Source organism: Pelobates fuscus, chromosome 3 (genome assembly GCF_036172605.1).
Source record: "Pelobates fuscus isolate aPelFus1 chromosome 3, aPelFus1.pri, whole genome shotgun sequence".
Lineage (NCBI taxonomy): Eukaryota > Metazoa > Chordata > Amphibia > Anura > Pelobatidae > Pelobates > Pelobates fuscus.
The window spans coordinates 284,031,150-284,049,189 of record NC_086319.1 but is presented as its reverse complement, the minus strand read 5'-3'; the positions used below and the strand labels follow the sequence as shown (position 1 = coordinate 284,049,189).

The window sequence follows — 18,040 nt, the reverse complement described above, 5'->3', positions numbered from 1 at the left end:
TCCACCATGAAGTCAGCTGTAGATATGAGTGGTATGCAGTGTTCGGTAGCGTGTGGCTAATTTTCAATTGATAGAATGTGGCTAGCTTGCCCTTGTCCAGTAGAGAGTGTATGTGGAACACCCCGCATCTATTCCATACCCTATAATTAAAGTCAGGTATGAATTGCGCCAGAGCTTTAATGGGAGTCGAGAAAGGAATCTGGTGGCAGCTGCACAGAACAAATTTTTAGTGTTGTTAAAGTGGCTGGAAGTGTGTTGGAGGCCTCTCCCCTTAGGTGGGATGGTAACCATATTCCTGTTTTAATGTCTTGGTTTTGCAACCAGTGCTGTTCTATGGAGACCCACTGGGGAAGGGAAGTTAATTTGATTAATGGAGAAGAGGCTAGCTAGGACTGCTGCCTAGTGGTATAGCTGCACAATAGGAAGGCTCATACCGCCCATCTGCACCGGTCGGTACAACGTGGATAGGGCTACTCTCGGTCTTTTTCCCTGCCATATGAATACATTTATTTGCTTTTGGAGGGATAGAAAGTAAGTAGGCGGCACTGTCAAGGTGAGTGTCCTGAATAGATATTGTAACTTGGGTAATATCACCATCTTCACTGCTGCTATGCGGCTGGACCAGGGGATAAATTTATTTCTCCAGTTTAGGAGGGTGGTGGTAATATCCTTGCTAACTTTGATATAGTTCAAATGGTACAGGTCGGACATAATGTGTGGGAGTTTGATCCCCAGGAATGTGAGAGTCTTTTCTCCAGTCATAGGAGAACTGGCTTCGTAATTTGGACAGATAGTTATCCTCCATCCCCACTCCCATGGCCTGCGTCTTGGATAAGTTCAACTTTTAGTAAGACCAATAGCTGTATTGCTGCAATATATCATGAAATGCTGGTAAGGATTTATGTGGGTCAATGATAGTTAGCAAGACGTCATCTGCAAAAAGATTCAATTTATGTTCCACACCCCCTACTTTGACGCCCGTGATCTCTGTCGATAAGCGGATGGTTTCAGCCAAGGGTTCTAAAGCCATGATATATAAGAGGGGTGAGAGGGGGCACCCCTGCCAAGTACCATTAGTGATAGGGAAGGGCATTGATTGGAATCCGGACGTGAAGACCCGGGCCTCAGGGTTACTATATAGTGATTTAACCACAGATATAAAGTGTGAAGGAAATCCAAATTTAGTCAGGACCGCCTGCAGGAACGGCCAAGTGCAGGCGGTCAAAAGCTTTTTCAGCGTCCAAAGATAGTAGGAGACTGTTGGGGAAGTGTCTATGCATGGTATGTAGTAATGCAAGGGCTTTGCATGTTCCGTCCGCTCCCTGCCTGCCCTGCACAAAACCGACTTGATCAGAATGTACGATAGTCGGCAGGATTGTCGTTCGTCTGTTGGCGTAGATTTAGCCAGGATCTTCACATCCAAATTCAATAGGGAAATAGGTCTAAAATTGGCGCAGTGGATTGGCGGTTTTCCGGGTTTTCGTAAAGTGGCCACATTGGCTGTGAGCATGTCCTGCGGTATGGTCTCTTGCGCAGTGGTGGAAGTAAAAAGTGACACCATTCGGGGGGCGAGGATGGAGGAGAACCTTTTATAGTATAGATTTGGCAGTCCATCTGGGCCTGGGGCTTTTTTCAATGGCAGGTTCTGTATAAACGCAAGTACTTCCGTCTGCGAAATAGGTTCTACTAGGGACTCTCGTGTGAGGCTGAGAGCAAGGGCAGAGGGACTTTGTTCAAGAAGTTGGCTATTTCCTCTTCAGTGGGCTGGTGTACCATAGGGTCGTTTTTTAAGTTATAGAGTTTGCTGTAAAAATCTGTGAAAAGATCGCTGATCTCTTGGGGTTTAATTACTTTCTTCCCATCTTGTGTGAGGAGACATGCTATTTTGGTTTGGGCCTGTGCTTCTCTCAGTCGGTTAGCCAGAAGTGAACTGGCTTTGTTGCCCATACAGTACTCCCTAGCTTTCAGTCTTTGAAGGGTACGAGTTGTGCTAGCTATGTTCATGTCATTGAGTTCAGATTGGGCTTGAGTGATTGTTGCAGCGTCTTTCGGGTCTGGGTTGAGTAAATGGGAAGCTGATGCGTCTCTCAATTTCCTCAGGAGGTTCAAATATTTTGTCTGGGAGATCTTTTTTAGGAAGGAAGAACGTCGTATAAACAAAGCACTACAGCCTTATGGGCTCTTCATACCAATGTCGGTGACGTCTCTGGCGTCTTGTTGGTGGAGAAGTAGTGCGTGAGTTCAGATTCTATTTCTGAGCTAAATTTGTCGTCCTGTAATATGGGTCCGTTAAGTCTCCATGGTTTACAACCCCTAAAGGCGAATTTGTCACTAAACGTAGCAACTACTGGCGCGTGGTCCGACCAGACAATGTCGTCCATGTGGCATGTTTGAAGCAGATTAAGAGAGGGCCCCAGTATGAGTATTATATCTATTCTGGAGTACATCCTGTGAGGTTTAGAGTAGTAGGAGTACTCCCTATCTAAAGGGTGGAGTGTCCTCCAACAGTCATACAGATTACATTTCGTCAAGAGTTGTGTTAGGGCTTTACAGGTCGGTTTAAGGGATTTCTGTTGGTTTGTAGTAGAAGGTATGGAAGTGCCCAGTGTTGGATCCAGGACGTGGTTTATATCCCCGCAAATTATCATGGTGCCTCTCTGTGCAGCTGCCACCTTTGTGAGGACACTGATCAGAAAATTCCTTTGGTTCTCATTAGGCGCATACAAGTTTACGAGGGTGTATTGAATGTTATTCATCATATAGATGACAATCAGGTATCTACCCTGGTCGTCCGAGATGGTGTGTAACAGTTCAAAGTCGACCGAGCTGTGTATGTAAATGGAAACTCCCCTAGATTTGGATATATGTGCGGCGTGGAACTGATTAGGGAAAGTGAGTCTCTTGGAGGCATAATATGTCCGCTTTCGATCTACGGGCTTCCTGGAGCAGCATCTGTCTCTTATGGGGCATGTTGAGCCCTCGGACATTGTGTGAATAAACTTTCAGTGTGGTTTGTAGGGGGGTTTGCTGTCATTAGAAGTGAAATTGTGAGCCATAGTGTGCACCATATTCCAGTAAGTGTGGTGAGGGGGCACATGGATGCCTTTATGTGTACCGCTCCTTTCAGGGGTAGCTGGACGGGATGGAAGAGGGTGGGTTCTAACTGGGGGAGAAAACAAGGGTGAAAAGAAATAGTAAACATAGTTAACAAAAGTATATACATATTAGCCCGATCTCGGTGCAAGGCGCTGTAGTACAACGCCGTAGGGGGGCATGGGATCGGAGATGGTGGATAGGCGGTGGCCTGAGCAGGCTGAAGGTGAGTGGTGCTATATGCACAACTCAACAACAATAAACAGAATAAGGTCTCATATGGTCTCTAAATATGATTCGTATTGGAGACGTAGAGCACTAATGTGTAGACATAGTGAGATGACCCTATGAGACCCCAACAGGGAAGAGGGGTGCAGGTCAAAAGCATGTCCAAGTACGGCATCAGGGTTTCTCAGTACAACATGAATAACCATAAATCAGTTTTAGGGGGGAGATTTCGACCATATTATATGTGGCGAGTCTGTTGGGCACCATGGGGCTTCAACCCAGAAGTCCTCTTATACGTTCAAGGATGATGAGGAAATATAGTACGGCTTTGCGCCCAAGGAGTTCAGGCTTCGGCTATGCAGTACGTGGGTCAGATACCACAGCACCTGGTGTGTGAGCCTACATAACCAATATATGGTGTCGGGCCACAAAGTACAACCAGTAAGTAGAATGGCAGGATGCACCCTTTATTGTATGCCCCTGAAGCCCACTGCTCATTATAGGGTATCTTAACCATGAGAACCTAGGTTACTTGAGACGTGCAGAATTCCACTTACCTGGGATTCAAGTCCCAACTGTAACCCACGTGAAACTCGTCTCGTGTTAAGTGGTATTTATGCACCCCAAGCTGGTGTAGCGCGGGGTGGACAAATAAGGGGGTACAACGTGTACAACAATGGGACATCATGTAGTATTACACTCTCCACCCCACATATCCAAGCCCCGCCATCATCTATGGGGTTTCCCAACAGTCATTGTCCAAGGTATTACAGTGGCATTGTTGGGTCGCTTGTCACCCTGGTTTTCTAACAGATCAGTACCAATTTGGGTGGGAGCCGTGGCTATATATTAAGTGAAATGAAGCCTGGTCCCAGTCCTGCATTGTATACTTACAGGTATGGTAAGTGTCAGAGTTACGGGCTGATAACAGGGCGCTACGTGTGGGATCTGCATTTTGTTAAAGGGGATGCTCCCACTGTCTGACTGGTGTTTGGACAGATTGTGGGTTACTTAAGGTAGAGGGCATCTCATGTATTAAGCCAGTGCTTCAGACGTGTGTGTCGTCAGTTATGAGCAGAGGCTGGTACAATATGTGCAACTCGCAGACAGTGTGGGCAACTATTAAGCAATCTGGTATAGCGGTGGAGAAAGCAGGGCATAGATGCACAAGTGCTGCTCACAAGCAGGATGGACATACTGGAGGTTTAAACGGTATGTGATGGTTGCCACATCGCCCCTAATGTACAACATGGGTCGCCATGGACCGGGCGAGTATATCGGATGGTTAAAACATGACTTGACACTGCGAGTACAGCTATCGAACGAGGTAGATCAACCGGGCGTGCCGGTGTAGGTGAGATGTAAGTTATGGCACGTTAAGTATAACCAATAGACAGTAAACAGTGTGCGGTTGGCATGGAATGTCTGTCACCTTCTGTCTTAAGGTGGCTGCAGAGAGATCTGAAAACATCTTAATGCCTGAGTATTTAGTGGGAAGGTCCTTCACGGTTCTGCTTCTTTTCATTAGTAAGTCCTTCACATGGAAATAGTGTGCCTTTAGCAGCACATCTCTTGGCAAAGATGCAGCAATTTGTTGGGGTTTCTGAACCCTGTGCAGGCGGTCTAATAATAACATGTCCGCGGGAATCTCGGAGATCAGGAGTTTGAAAAAGCCATGTACGTGGCTGGGGAGGTCCGTAGGGAGAACTGTCTCCGGTATTCCCCTCAGCCTGATGTTACTTCTCCTGGATCTGTCTTTGAGATCCATAAGCTTTGCCTCACATTGTTGTAGTTGGTCGGTGAGGGATTTGATCTGCTCCGTGGACGCATTATGCGCATCAACCAGATCCTCCATTTTGGCCTCCACGTGTGTCGTGCGGGACCCGGTGTCCTGCAGGTCGTGTTTTAATTCCGCGACACTAGATTGCCAGATGGAGATCAGCCTTTGAGATTGCTCGTCCAGAGCTGGTTTCAAAAGAGCAGTCGTGAGCGGATCTCAGTCTCGTGGTGAATCTATCTCTGACCGCGGGCTGCTTCCCCAAGAGAGTTCGGCGCCATCTTGGGTGTCCGCGATCGCGGTTTGTCTTGCCAGGGCCGCTACCTTTTTCTGGGCGAAGAAATTTCATTTGTCGGGCTTATCTTGGTGCCGACGGGTTTTTGGTTGCGACATCCTGAGATTAGCTTCTTAGGTCCCGCAGGAATCTCACAATTAGTTAGTCTCGCCTAGCTCGTGGTGCAGAGCTAAAGATTCATGCGGCCATCTTCCTCCGCGTCCAGCCACTGCTCCAGCTTATCATTTTTAACACTCTTTACAGTTACTTTCTGTTCTTGTTTTGGGGGGGCAATTGGATTGATGCTTTATCACCCTTTTGTCTCCCCCTCCTAGTTTAAATACTTCCTAGCAAAACCTCTGAACTGCTCGCTGAGAACATTTGTTCCCTTTTGAGAAAGATGCAAACCATCTTTTTTGTACAGTTCATTTCTATTCCAACTAGAGCTACCATGAGAAACAAAGCCAAATCCTTGCTCCCGACACCATACACCAAGCCACAAGTTAAAGTCCCTAATACGCATGCAATTCTGAGTGTTATGCACAAGCAGAACTTCAGAGAATGACACTGTGGAAGCAACCTGCCGTATATCATTGGCAAGAACACAAAACCCTTCCTTTACCTCAGAAACCTCATTACAAGCCAAATCCCTGATGGGATGGTGATTGCGGGCAGTCCGCGGCCTCCGAGTCATTGGAAGCCTGTGGAAAGAGATCGGCTGGTGTGATCAGGTATTGCCTTAGTGACGGGGCCGGAGAGCCCCTGGAGGTTTCCGCAGTCTTAATGACGTGCGATGCTCTGTGTGGTTTCCCCATTTTCAGACCTGACACGCGGCACGGCGAGGAAATGAGTTGAGCAGTCGGGGAGCTCAGTCTCTACAAAACAATCTTGCTCAGCCTCCAAGCCACGCCCCCTATTTCTCCTTTTTGGTTTTAAAATTCACATTGGATTTTTACATTTTTTATAAGATGATGGGACTGTCTTTTTTCATGAGAAGCATGATTTTTTGCAATATTTGGAAAAGGCCAGAGGTAAAGCAAAGTTCCATTTGCTAAGCTGATTACCAGCAGTCAGTCAAAATGATCCTATCGAAGAGCAATCTGCAGACATGATGGACAGAGGGAAAAAATGTTTTTTAAAAAAATGAAGAAAACCCATATATTGAGATCCAGCACAAGGAAGGAAAAATAAATATAAATAATATTTAAATGGTACACATACACTATAACAATAAACGTAAACAATATGAAATATTTTTTTTTTTTTTACCAGTCATTACGACACTCATAGTTCTTCAAAAGATGGGATTGGAAAGTTCAGACTAACTATCCTCTACAGTGGTCCCTCTAAAGCCGGGATGGGTTCTATAAAGTTTCTAGGTTGCATCAGATTCTGCTTCTTCTGAGCAAATCTGTAGGGCATGACCAGACATCAATCCTTTCAAGGATACATTGAAAAATGCCACTTCTCATTTAACTCCCATCTACGTATTAAACTTATCTCTGTTGCCAGTAATTTGGAATGAGGAAAAGAAAATTACATTGATTTCTAAGGGATGGTAGCACAATCAAATGAAAAATAAAAAAAAGGCTATAACACTTAACGTTAACCCAAATTAGGTGAAAACCTTTATTTTGATCATTGTCAATTCCCCTATTTCAAAATAATGTTTTCTAAAATAAGTGACTCATAAAACAAGATAACAGCAAATATACTTTACCAGTCTAGATTCATGAAAGTGAGACTAAAAACTAACAGCAGGCCTATTTCACATAGAGACAGGTCATTTTTGGACACTATTTGCTATTGTTCTTACATCACCATCTTTTGCTAGTTTCCTCCCACATCTCATGCTGTTGCTTTCAATTTCATCTTTATTGATCTCCTGAGGCCTGTGAAAATATAAAAGGGGTATTGTCGGTTGTAAATGGGCAAGACTGTTGCAACAAAACATTTTTAAATGATAAAAACCCTGCAGATGGGCACATAAGGAGACTCCATTAACTTATGATAAAATTATATTTGAACAATTTATTTAAAAACTCATATACTTTGTACAGGTCACATTCTGGAGAATATAAAGACTTCACTAAACACTCTGAGTGAGTTAGCATTAATTGCTTTAACAATGTATGTAATTTGAAAAGTCATTTCTGTGACAAAAATATAACTTTTTTTATTAATTGATTGAAAACTTTATTGAGTTTTGAAAATTTAGAATTCATTGTCAATAGCCGAAAGTAAATGTGGTAAAGTAGGGACCAGAGGAGGCCTCCAAGTCCTTGCTATGATCTGTTGCGCTGTTAGTAGTATGTGCATTAAGGTTTTCCTTTTATATTTGGGTATGTTGCTTGGTAAGTCTAACAAAATGTACAGTTGTGCTAAAAAGTTTGCATACCCTTGGAGAATTGGTAATATATGTACCATTTTTAAAGAAAACTTGAGTGAGCAGGCAAAACACATTTCTTTTATGTTTTATGTGATTCATATGCAACTATAGGTAATAACAGAATGGCACAATGATAAAAGAAAACATGGCAACAAGAAAAAAAATAAAATTACTCTTGTATACACCGAGTTTTTAATAATGTGTATTGCCATCTTTAGCATTAATGGTAGCATGCAGTCTTTTGTAATAGTGGTCTATGAGGCCCCTAATTCTTGCAGGTTGTGTAGCTGCCCATTCGTCTTGGCAAAATGCCTCCATGTCATGCAAAGTCTTTGGTTGTCTTGCATGAATCACACTTTTCAGATCTCCCCAGAGGGACTCGATGATATTAAGGTCAGGAGACTGTGATGGCCACTCCAGAACCTTCACCTTCATTCTGCGGTAACCACCGGAGGGTCAACTTGGCCTTGAGCTTAGGGTCATGGTCATGCTGGAAAGTCCAAGAGAGTGTCCCATGTGCAGCCTTCGTGCAGAAAAATGAAAATGGTCTGCCAGTATTTTCTGATAGCAAGCTTCATTCATCTTGTCTTGCCATACATTTTTACAAGATTCCTGAAGTCTTTAGAGCTCACCCCCAAATATCAGTGAGCCACCACCATGATCCACAGTGGGGATGGTATACTTTTCAACATGGGCCATGTTGACCACTCTCCAAACATAGCGCTTATGGTTGTGACCATAAAGCTCTATTATGGTCTCGTCACTCCAAATTACAGTGCCAGAAGCTGTGAGACAAGCTGTGGGTCAAGGTGTTGTCGGGTTTTTTGTAAGCGAGCTTTTTTGTGGTATTGGATCAACTCGACCATGCAGCTCATTTGTGTTCAAGTATTGTCGTATTGTGCTCCTTGAAAAAAAAAAACACCCCATCTTTTTCCAGAGTATCCTGTATTTCTCCTGAGGTTACCTGCAAGTTTTTCTTTGTATCCCAAACAATTCTTCTGACAGCTGTGCCAGAAACTTTCTTGGTCTACCTGACCTTGGTAAGAGATGCCTGAATTTTCCACTGCTTAATAAGTGAGGGGGGGTGGGGGGGGAGAGGGTGAAAGGAGGGGGGGCGCGGTGTGTGTGAGAGGGGGGAGGCGGTGTGTGTGGTGTGTGAGGGGGGGCGCGGTGTGTGTGGTGTGTGAGAGGGAGGGGCATGGTGTGTGAGGTGTGTGAGAGGGAGGGGCGCGGTGTGTGTGGTGTGTGAGAGGGAGGGGCGAGGTGTGTGAGGGTGCGAGCGGTGTGTGTGGTGGCGAGCGGTGTGTGTGGTGTGTGAGAGGGAGGGGTGCGGTGTGTGTGAGAGGGAGGGGTGCGGTGTGTGTGTGAGGGAGGGGCGGTGTGTGTGTGAGAGGGGGGCGCAGTGTGTGTGGTGTGTGAGAGGGGGGGCACGGTGAACGTGGCCTCTATCTTCCTAATGGCCGGCCAACTACATTTTCCATAATGCCTTTCACTTTGCGGACGTCATCAAAAATGGCGGACCATATCGCATCAGTCTGTTTCTATAATAACGGCAATCACTATGTAAACACACTAAAAACTCATTAGGCCACTCGAATAGACATCACAAACTTTCCCCCAAACAGCCCGGCCTCTATCTCCTACACTACATTCCCCATAATGCATCACGACCGTCACTAAAGATGACGGCCGATCACATGATTAATACTATCCATTTTAAACATCAATAAGCTTAGTTTTTGCATATTCATCTAACCTTTATATCTACCAACTCATACCCAATAAATAAAGTTTTTAAAGTAAATATAATATGATAATGACGTCATTTTGGCGCCAATTTTAAAATTGTCAAACCTTCATTTCTCTATAAAAACTCTTGCATGCCAGGTCACTATTTCTATCTCCACTTGAGCTACCCCTAGCTTCCTCTGTTTTTTGTATATGTGTGTACCTGTGTCAGTGTGTGTATATCTGCAATATGTTTATTAGTGTGTATAAATAGTAAAAAAAAAAAAAAGTTTACACAACGGCTCGAAATAGGTTTGGTGGTTTTTTGTTTTGTTTTGGGTTTTTTGGGGGGGAGGGATGTTTCTTTCCACAGTGTTGATACACTTTGTCAAAGGGTTCCAAGGGAAAAAATAATTGGCAACCCCTGCTCTATGGCACAAGACTTGCTGTAATAGAACCCTTTTCCCATGTAGCATGGTTTGCTACCAACTATAAATTGCAATGCAATTGAGTAACGCTACATCAGTGTTAAATTTGGCGGCAAATTGCTATTTCTTTTTAGTCATAGTCTTTTGATTAAAAAGCTATTTTAGTTGTATTTTAGTCAACTGAATTGTTTTAGTCTTAGACTAGTTTTAGTCAACTAAATCTCAAAAATTGTAGTCGACTAAAAGTTAGTTGACAGAATTAACACTGCTCTACATGCATCACAGTTACAACTGTGCCAGTAGCAGGTAATTCAACTAATTTCATAGAAAGAAATGTATGTTAACAGAACAGTATAAAAGAGCACACTGACAGAATTTAATCAATTGGCATCTTCTGGCACACAAGTAGTGTAGTAGGCAGCTGGATAGAAAAATAATGCTTTTGTTTTAAACTCACATAAATGGTAGAGCACCACTAAAGTGCTAAACCTTTAACCCCTTAAGGACCAAACTTCTGGAATAAAAGGGAATCATGACATGTCACACATGTCATGTGTCCTTAAGGGGTTAAAGACACATGACAGAAATATTGATGTACTTATCTTAAAGACCCATGAATGAATAATTCAGTTATGCTGTATTTTGCCATCTCTCCCTCTAACAAGGCAACTCCCCAAGATCAGAAAAATACAACAATGGTGAGAGAAAAGAACTTTAACCTGAGTTGAAATGGTTGTATGGTACTCAAGGCATAACCCAAAATTGACATAGAAAGGAAGACTGGAATCGGTTAACTAAAAAAGCGAGCCAAATAGTTTTAATACCCTCTAAAAAGGCTGCTCTGATAGTTATAGGTCAAAAAAGTGCCTTATTTGTAAAAAGAAAAAAAAAAAACTATAATTTTATTAAATCCCTAATGAAGAAACGAACAACAAATATCTGAATGAACAATGTGAAAATAAAGTGCAACAAAAGAAAAGATAATAAATGGTTAAAATAGGACCAACTAAAAACTGCTTAATTTCACATTTTTTTCCCTAATGACTGCAGTTAACGGATCTCATTCTAAATATAACGTCTGCTTCTCAGGGCTCCTAACGAATGTAGCATACTATATACTTTGTTCATTTATATATGTAGATGCACACTAACAGTCTTGTACACAACTGAGCGAGCCACATTTGCTGCTTGCTATATACTAGCTTCTGACACTATTAACTACTGGGATATTATAATCGGGGAAGAGTTTATTGTTACTCCTTGTACTTTCATCGCTAGCTTCCAGTTTGATCTACAACTCAATCTGGGAATGGCTGCTGTCTATTTCCCCAAATATTCATAAATCCTACCACCAGTAAATGTACTCCTCTTCCACCTGTAAGGTATATATATATATATATATATATATATATATATATATATATATATATATATATATATATATATATATATATATATATAAATAAATAAATAACTGGAGACACCCATGTCCTAAGTTATTTATAACTCTTCCTGTAGGGTGATTTCCACTTCATTTATACTCAATATAACGGTTAGATAGTATCCATTGCAGTCTTTAATTCAGACTAGCAATTTTGTTGCAAATTAAACAACAATGTGTTGCAACACTACATAGCAAATCTGTCTCAGTATGTACTTAACTTTTTGGATACCATTGATACAAGTCTTAGCATATGGTCCTATTTTAACCATTTATTATTATCTTTTCTTTTGTTGCACTTTATTTTCACATTGTTTATTTAGATATTCGTTTTTTCATTAGATATTTAATAAAATTATAGTTTTTTTTCTTTGCTCTTTACAAATAAGGCACTTTTTTTTTTTACCTAAAACTGGCAGAGCAGCCTTTCTGAGGGTATTAGGACTGTTATTGGGTTCGCTTTTTTTAGTTAACCCATTCCAGTCTTCCTTTCTAACTCCCCAATATCAGCCCCATGCAGACCGATGACCGGTATGCAGCAATTCATACAGCCCTTTAAATGAGTACTTAAATCCCCAATTGCTGCAATGCAGTGTAAGCAAAATTAAATCACAGCTCACACCAGGGATACCTGGGTCCTCCTCTGTGGCCCCATACAGACTGATGAGCAGTATACAATGCCTGGGGGCTCTCCCCTGTCAGCTGAGGGACAGAATAAATGACCCTGTGCTGACCAACAACCAGCATGAAGCACTCAAAGCAAGTGCTGCATACATCTCTTTAAACCATGTAAATCACTGTGGCTGAGCGATCATGCTTAGCTGCAGTGATTCTAGGGTTGCCAGTTAATTAAAGGAGACACACAAGGTCTAAAGAGATCTGTCATGCTGAAAACAGCCAGTAGATACTCACAGACCACTCTGGTTTAAGATTAGAAATCCCTTTGCTAATATTAATATGGATATTAGGATTGGAATTTGATTAAGGATAAGGATTAGTATTGGGTTAGGGATTAAGTTGGGGTTCAGTTTAAGGATTCTTTGCATTATTGTAAGGGTGAATAGGGGTTTAGAGTAATACCACAAATAACTAAAAAAAAAAAAAAAAAAAATTGTGAAAGAACGGCACCTCAAATTTCAAAATATATCATATGTGTCTACATTTGAATGTGTATGCATTTATGAAGTAATCTAAATATGTGAGCTACTTAAATGCCCAGAAATAAACAAGTCGCCCATCTTAAACTTGCTTTGTTTTTGTTTTTTTTATAAACTGCACTAGGAAGGTTATAAATTAAGTCTTGTATTTTAAAAAAAAAATTGCCAAGGGTATGTGAAGGAGGGTCATCCTGTGTTCAGGGACTATATCTGGCTCTATTTAGTGATTTTTATTACAGTAGCACAGTAGTTTAAAAAATAAACCGGTAACATGGAATGTCCATGTAAACAAACGAAAATAAAATAATACCATAAACTTTGAAAGAAATTGGTGCTAAAAATACTGTACAATATGGTTCAAAATATACCATATGACATACTCAGAAGTTTTACAAATTATATGCACACAAATGGGTTAATTTGAAAAGACAAACTGCCACATTGCTCCAAAATGAGACCATGTCCCTTAGTCTGTAACTTTACAGGATTATGGAAAGTTATTTCGGATATATTGTTATGTTCAGAATAAACATTTGCCTAACATTTAAAGGGACACTATAGTCACCTGAACAACTACAGCTTAATGTAGTTGTTCAGGTATGATCTATAGCTCCCTGCAGGCAATCTAATGTAAACACTGTATTTTCAGAGAAAATACAGTGTTTACATTGATTGATAGGAATACCTCCAGTGGCTGTCACTCAGACGGCCACCAGAGGGACTTCCTATCATGCAGGGCCCTAAAAAGGCCCTGTATACGTCAGACGTATTAAAATACGTCTGACGTGTGCAGGAGAGAGAAGGCACTGTAAGCACGCCTTCTCTCTCCAGCCTGTCAGCAGAGGAGGGGGGCGGGCAAAGACCGCGAGCTGAGCTGTCAGTCAGCAAGCGGCCGCGCACACCGCGCGCATGCGCGGTAGTGCGCTCAGGACTTCAGAGGGCGGCATGAATGCCGCCCTCTGAAGTATGTGCGCGTGTGCGGCAAAGCCGCGCATGCGCACAAGGGAGCAATGACGCTTCCAAATGGAAGCGTCTGATTGCTCCCTGCTCGCGCCCACCTATTTCGTCATTTTGACGAAATAGGGGGCGCGGCTTCACGAGGCTCCCGGCGCTGGAACCAGGTGAGTAAAAAGTGCCTGGAGAGTCCTTTAAGTGATTTAATCATAGTGGCACATACCAGATTTGCAAAAAAAAAAGCAAATTTTCATTTTTTTAATCCATGATCAGGAGAAAAAAAAATGTAGGCAAGTGAAGGCAGCCATATATCACACTGGTAATAATTTAACCTCTACACTGGGTTAGATTAATGGCTAACAAACATAGATGGTAGATATTTTTAAATTAAATTAAGAACAATATACAATATACACTTGATGGGAGAGTAAAATAAGGAAAGACAAATTTATAACTCCCCTAATTTCGGACTTCATTTTGCTCTCGTCATTAAAAACTCCTTAATGTTCTAGTCTACAAACCCATCATATTTATAAAAAAGCATTATGAGACCAGATAAGACATACTACCATATATGCTGTGAACAGAACATAGTAACATATTAGTTGCCATATGACCTCGTCATGTCAACAATGTGAACTTTTTGCACAGAAAATTTATTTTAATACAAAGCAAAAGTAGTCCAATGTAATGCACAGGTTACAGAATGGCCTTGTGACCTTGAGTGGGTTTTCAGCATACTCAAGAATGGATTGCTCTGTCAAACTGACAGATCTGTTCTAATTATAATATGAGGCGGGAAGCGGTGCTTGACAGCCATGTTGAGCAGTCACATCGGGCACAAGCTCCACAAATAGGAGACTTCATCTCCAGTAGTTGTGATACCCACACTGCTGAATTGAGCAGAGCTGATGCCTGGAAGTGTCCAGGTGTCTCTAAGCATTCTGGTGAAGCTTCCTGCGGCGGAGTTCCAATCCCTTGATTTGCGGCATAGCGTGGGATGGGTAGAGAGTTGTGGCCCAACTCTTCAGCGGGACCCTGCAGGCTGATCTGTGGCTGAGCCCTGTATCCCCTTTGTTTTTCTGGTCCTCACCCGATACTTGCCACCAAATCTGGGCACTTTCACATCTTGAAGCAGTGCACAGTACCACAAGCCTCAAAATGGGATCATATGCTTCATGAACATAGCTATATGTCCCAGTTATAGCTTGCACTATTATTATATATTCTGTTTTCATCATGTCTATCTCATGCCCTTTATTCTGATGCTCCTACTTAGTGCCGTATTAAGACATGACTGTTTCTCTCCTGATGCTAATTCATAAAAAAGTCTCGACATGTCCTGACACATATGCGCAATATTTATTGTCGCATTAAATATGTAATTACAAGCTTGTATGTTTATCTACTACAAAAATAAAGCATTTAAAAAAAAACCAAAAAAAAACAATATGACCAGAGAGACCAGTTTCTCATGACATCACAGGGTCAGTTTAAGTGCGATAAGCATTTTGCATTACTAAGAGCATCATGAGTCCACCCATTTATTACAGTGCTTTATCCAATCAGGACCATCATGAAGCCGTATGGAAATCTTCTGAACTGCTTTTATTATTATTATTTTTTTCTTGTTTTCTATTTTAATTTTTTTCAATTTGTATTTTTATTACATTTCAATGAATAGAAACACACTGTATCATACTGTGAGAATGACAGGGTGTACCAACATTGGTCCAACTGCGATACATTATCAACTACATGTTTAGGGCAAATATATCTGTTTGTCTCTGTTTTGTACCATATAGGGGTGGGTTTAACGTAGATATTATGTTATGGTGTCCAGTCTGTCTGTGTCTATCTGTATGGCCTATAGTGGGCATTATCCCTCTGTGTTTTGGCGGTTTGTGTTCCCAGTCAGAGTCATGAGCGCTGAAAAAACTTGTGCTTAACTATGTACACTTTCCAACAGGGTTACCTTGCTCGCGTGGTGCTAGTGTAGGTTCTCTCTTATTTGCTCGGGGGCCTTTGTGTCGTCAGATTATGTGTATGGTGGGCTAGGAAGTCACTGGTGGGCATTGGGCCTGGCTTTAGGGTATTTTTTTGGGTTTGTGTTCGTCACACGTACGCGCTGGAGGAATTCCTCCTGGTCGCCGTCCGGGGCCAGGGTTAGCGTTTCCTCTCCTCTCTGGGTAATCAGTGTTCCGTCCGCCCCCCACCTATACCTTACCCCTACCTCCCGCAGTCTGCTCGCAACTGGGCTTATCTGCCTTTTCGCCACTAATACAGCAAACGGGGGATCCCCATATATAGCTACCCTGCAGCCCTCAAAGTCTACGCTTTTCAGCTCTCTCGAGTGAGACATAATGGCGGATCTGGCCGCAATATTTTTGGTTACAGCGATAATGTCTCTGGACGCCTCTGCTGGTACTGAGGCAGCCTTTCGGATCCTGAATGCGGTCACCACCATCTCCGCGGCTACTTCATTGTTGGCTCCCATGTGGGTCAGCATACGGTGCAGGAAGGGTAGGAGGTCATCCCCCGAAATTCGTTCTGGCACTCCTCGGATATTCTTTCGCCTGTGCCTTGTGTCCAGCCTTGTCACGGACTTGGTTAGGTTTTGGACCTGTTGGGCCAGGACCTTAACCTCCTGCTGGGCGGCCCGCAGCTGTGTCTCCTTCTCTCCCTCCTTAGACTCTACTGCCGTGAGTCTTTTGCCCAGGGTGCATATTTCTGCTTGTGTCGCCCTCAGGTCCGCCTTCCATATTTGCCTCATTTCAGTTAGGAGGCATTTGATGTCCCTTTTTGTCGCCGGCGCTGAGTCTGCATCGGAGTCAGACTCGCTGTTAGTGCCGCTTGCTCGGGTGTTCCCTGTGGGTTGCTCTGCATCCTGCGATGCCTCAGAGGCCTCGTCCTCACTCTGCACCTCCGGCGCCATCTTGGGAGCTTCCTGCCGGACCGGCCTGTCAAATGAAAGCCTGATTTGAGGCATTTTGCGGGTATCCAGTGCGTGGGTTTTTTCGTCCCATTGGGTCAGCTGTTCAGGGGTGTGTGTCTCGGTGCTCGTAGGAGCCGTTTAAGTAATTTAATCCCTTAGTATTTGGGCCTCTGTGTCGGAGCTCCTGGCAAGCACGTCTTGCTCGTTGCTCAGTTGGCCACACACCCCTGCTTTTATTATTTTTAAACCAACTGTGTGTGGTGTGCAAGCACCACACACACAAAAAAGAAAACTGTAGTGATCATCTTATCCTATGCTGAACAGGTTCACGGGATAAGATCATTCTACATACAACAAAAAAAGATACAGCTGAATGGAGCTTGCAGCTGCAGGCAGGCAGGCCCACAATGCATTTTATCAAGGGATACTTAAAGTATTACTCCAACTATCAAAACTATTACAGGAATAACCTCTCATGGTTCCCGGATAATGGGGCAAACAGTTTAGCAATGGTCTGCCCTTTACCTGGGTCCTAGCCAGTAGGGATCGACCGATATTGATTTTTTTAGAACAGATACTGATAATCTGTGAACTTTCAGGCCGATAGCCAATAACTTACCGATATTCTGTACTTCTACCATTAAAAAAAAAAACTATTTCTAAAGGTAAATGCACAAAATATACACGTGTGTGTGTGTGTGTAGTGAATGCAGTGTCTATTTGTGTAGTGTGTGTATATAATGAATGCAGAGTGTGTGTGTAGTGTGTATAGTGAATGCAGTGTTTGTGTATTGTGTATATAACAAATGCAGAGTGTGTGTTTGTGTAATGTGTGTATAGTGAATGTAGAGTGTGTAAAGTGAATGCAGTGTAAGCGTAAAGTGAATGCAGTGTTTGTGTAGGGTGTGTATATACTAAAGGCAAAGTGTGTGTGTGCAGTGTGTGTATATAATGCAGTGTGTGTATATAATGCAGTGTGTTTGTGTAGTGTGTTTATATAATGCAGTGTGTGTGGTGTGCGTGTATAGTGAGTGTATATAATGCAGTGTGCATTATATACACACACTACACAAACACACACACTGCATTATATACACACACTACACAAACACACACACTGCATTATATAAACACACTGCATTCACTATACACACACTACATTATATACACAGTGTGTTTGTGTAGTGTGTTTATAAAATGCAGTGTGTGTGTGTGTGTTTGTGTAGTGTGTGTGTGTGTGTTTCTGTAGGTATGTAATTTGGGTGGAGGGGGCGATTTTTTTTGCGAGATTTAAACAGGGGAGCTGAAGGGAGCTGCTTGGAAGGTAAGTAAACTTGCTGCGGGCCCCCCAGGACCACCGGGCTTGTAATAGGCCCGGCGGTCCTGGTATGTATTATCGGCAATATCGGTATCGCTATTGGCCGATATTGACTAATATCGGCCAATAATATCGGTCGATCCCTACTAGCCAGGCTCTGATGCTCCCTGTTGGATCCTGAAGAAAACTGGATGCTGCCACGGCCGACATTCATTCGGCATGTGCCAGTCTTTGAGTTTAGCCACAGAGCAATATAGAAATAGAGGCAAGCACAAATTATAAAATTTTTCATGAATCTAATACAATGAAGACAATAAA

At 42.6% G+C, this 18,040-nt stretch overlaps 1 protein-coding gene across 1 annotated transcript in view; it reads right to left on the bottom strand.

Moving 5' to 3' along the window:
- GMCL1 (germ cell-less 1, spermatogenesis associated) overlaps positions 1-18,040 on the bottom strand; it is a 184,603-nt gene that overhangs the window by 31,745 nt on the left and 134,818 nt on the right. The window contains exon 12 of the mRNA XM_063445583.1: positions 7,189-7,264. Coding sequence (XP_063301653.1) covers positions 7,189-7,264 — 76 coding nt within the window. The remainder of the gene's footprint in view (positions 1-7,188; positions 7,265-18,040) is intronic.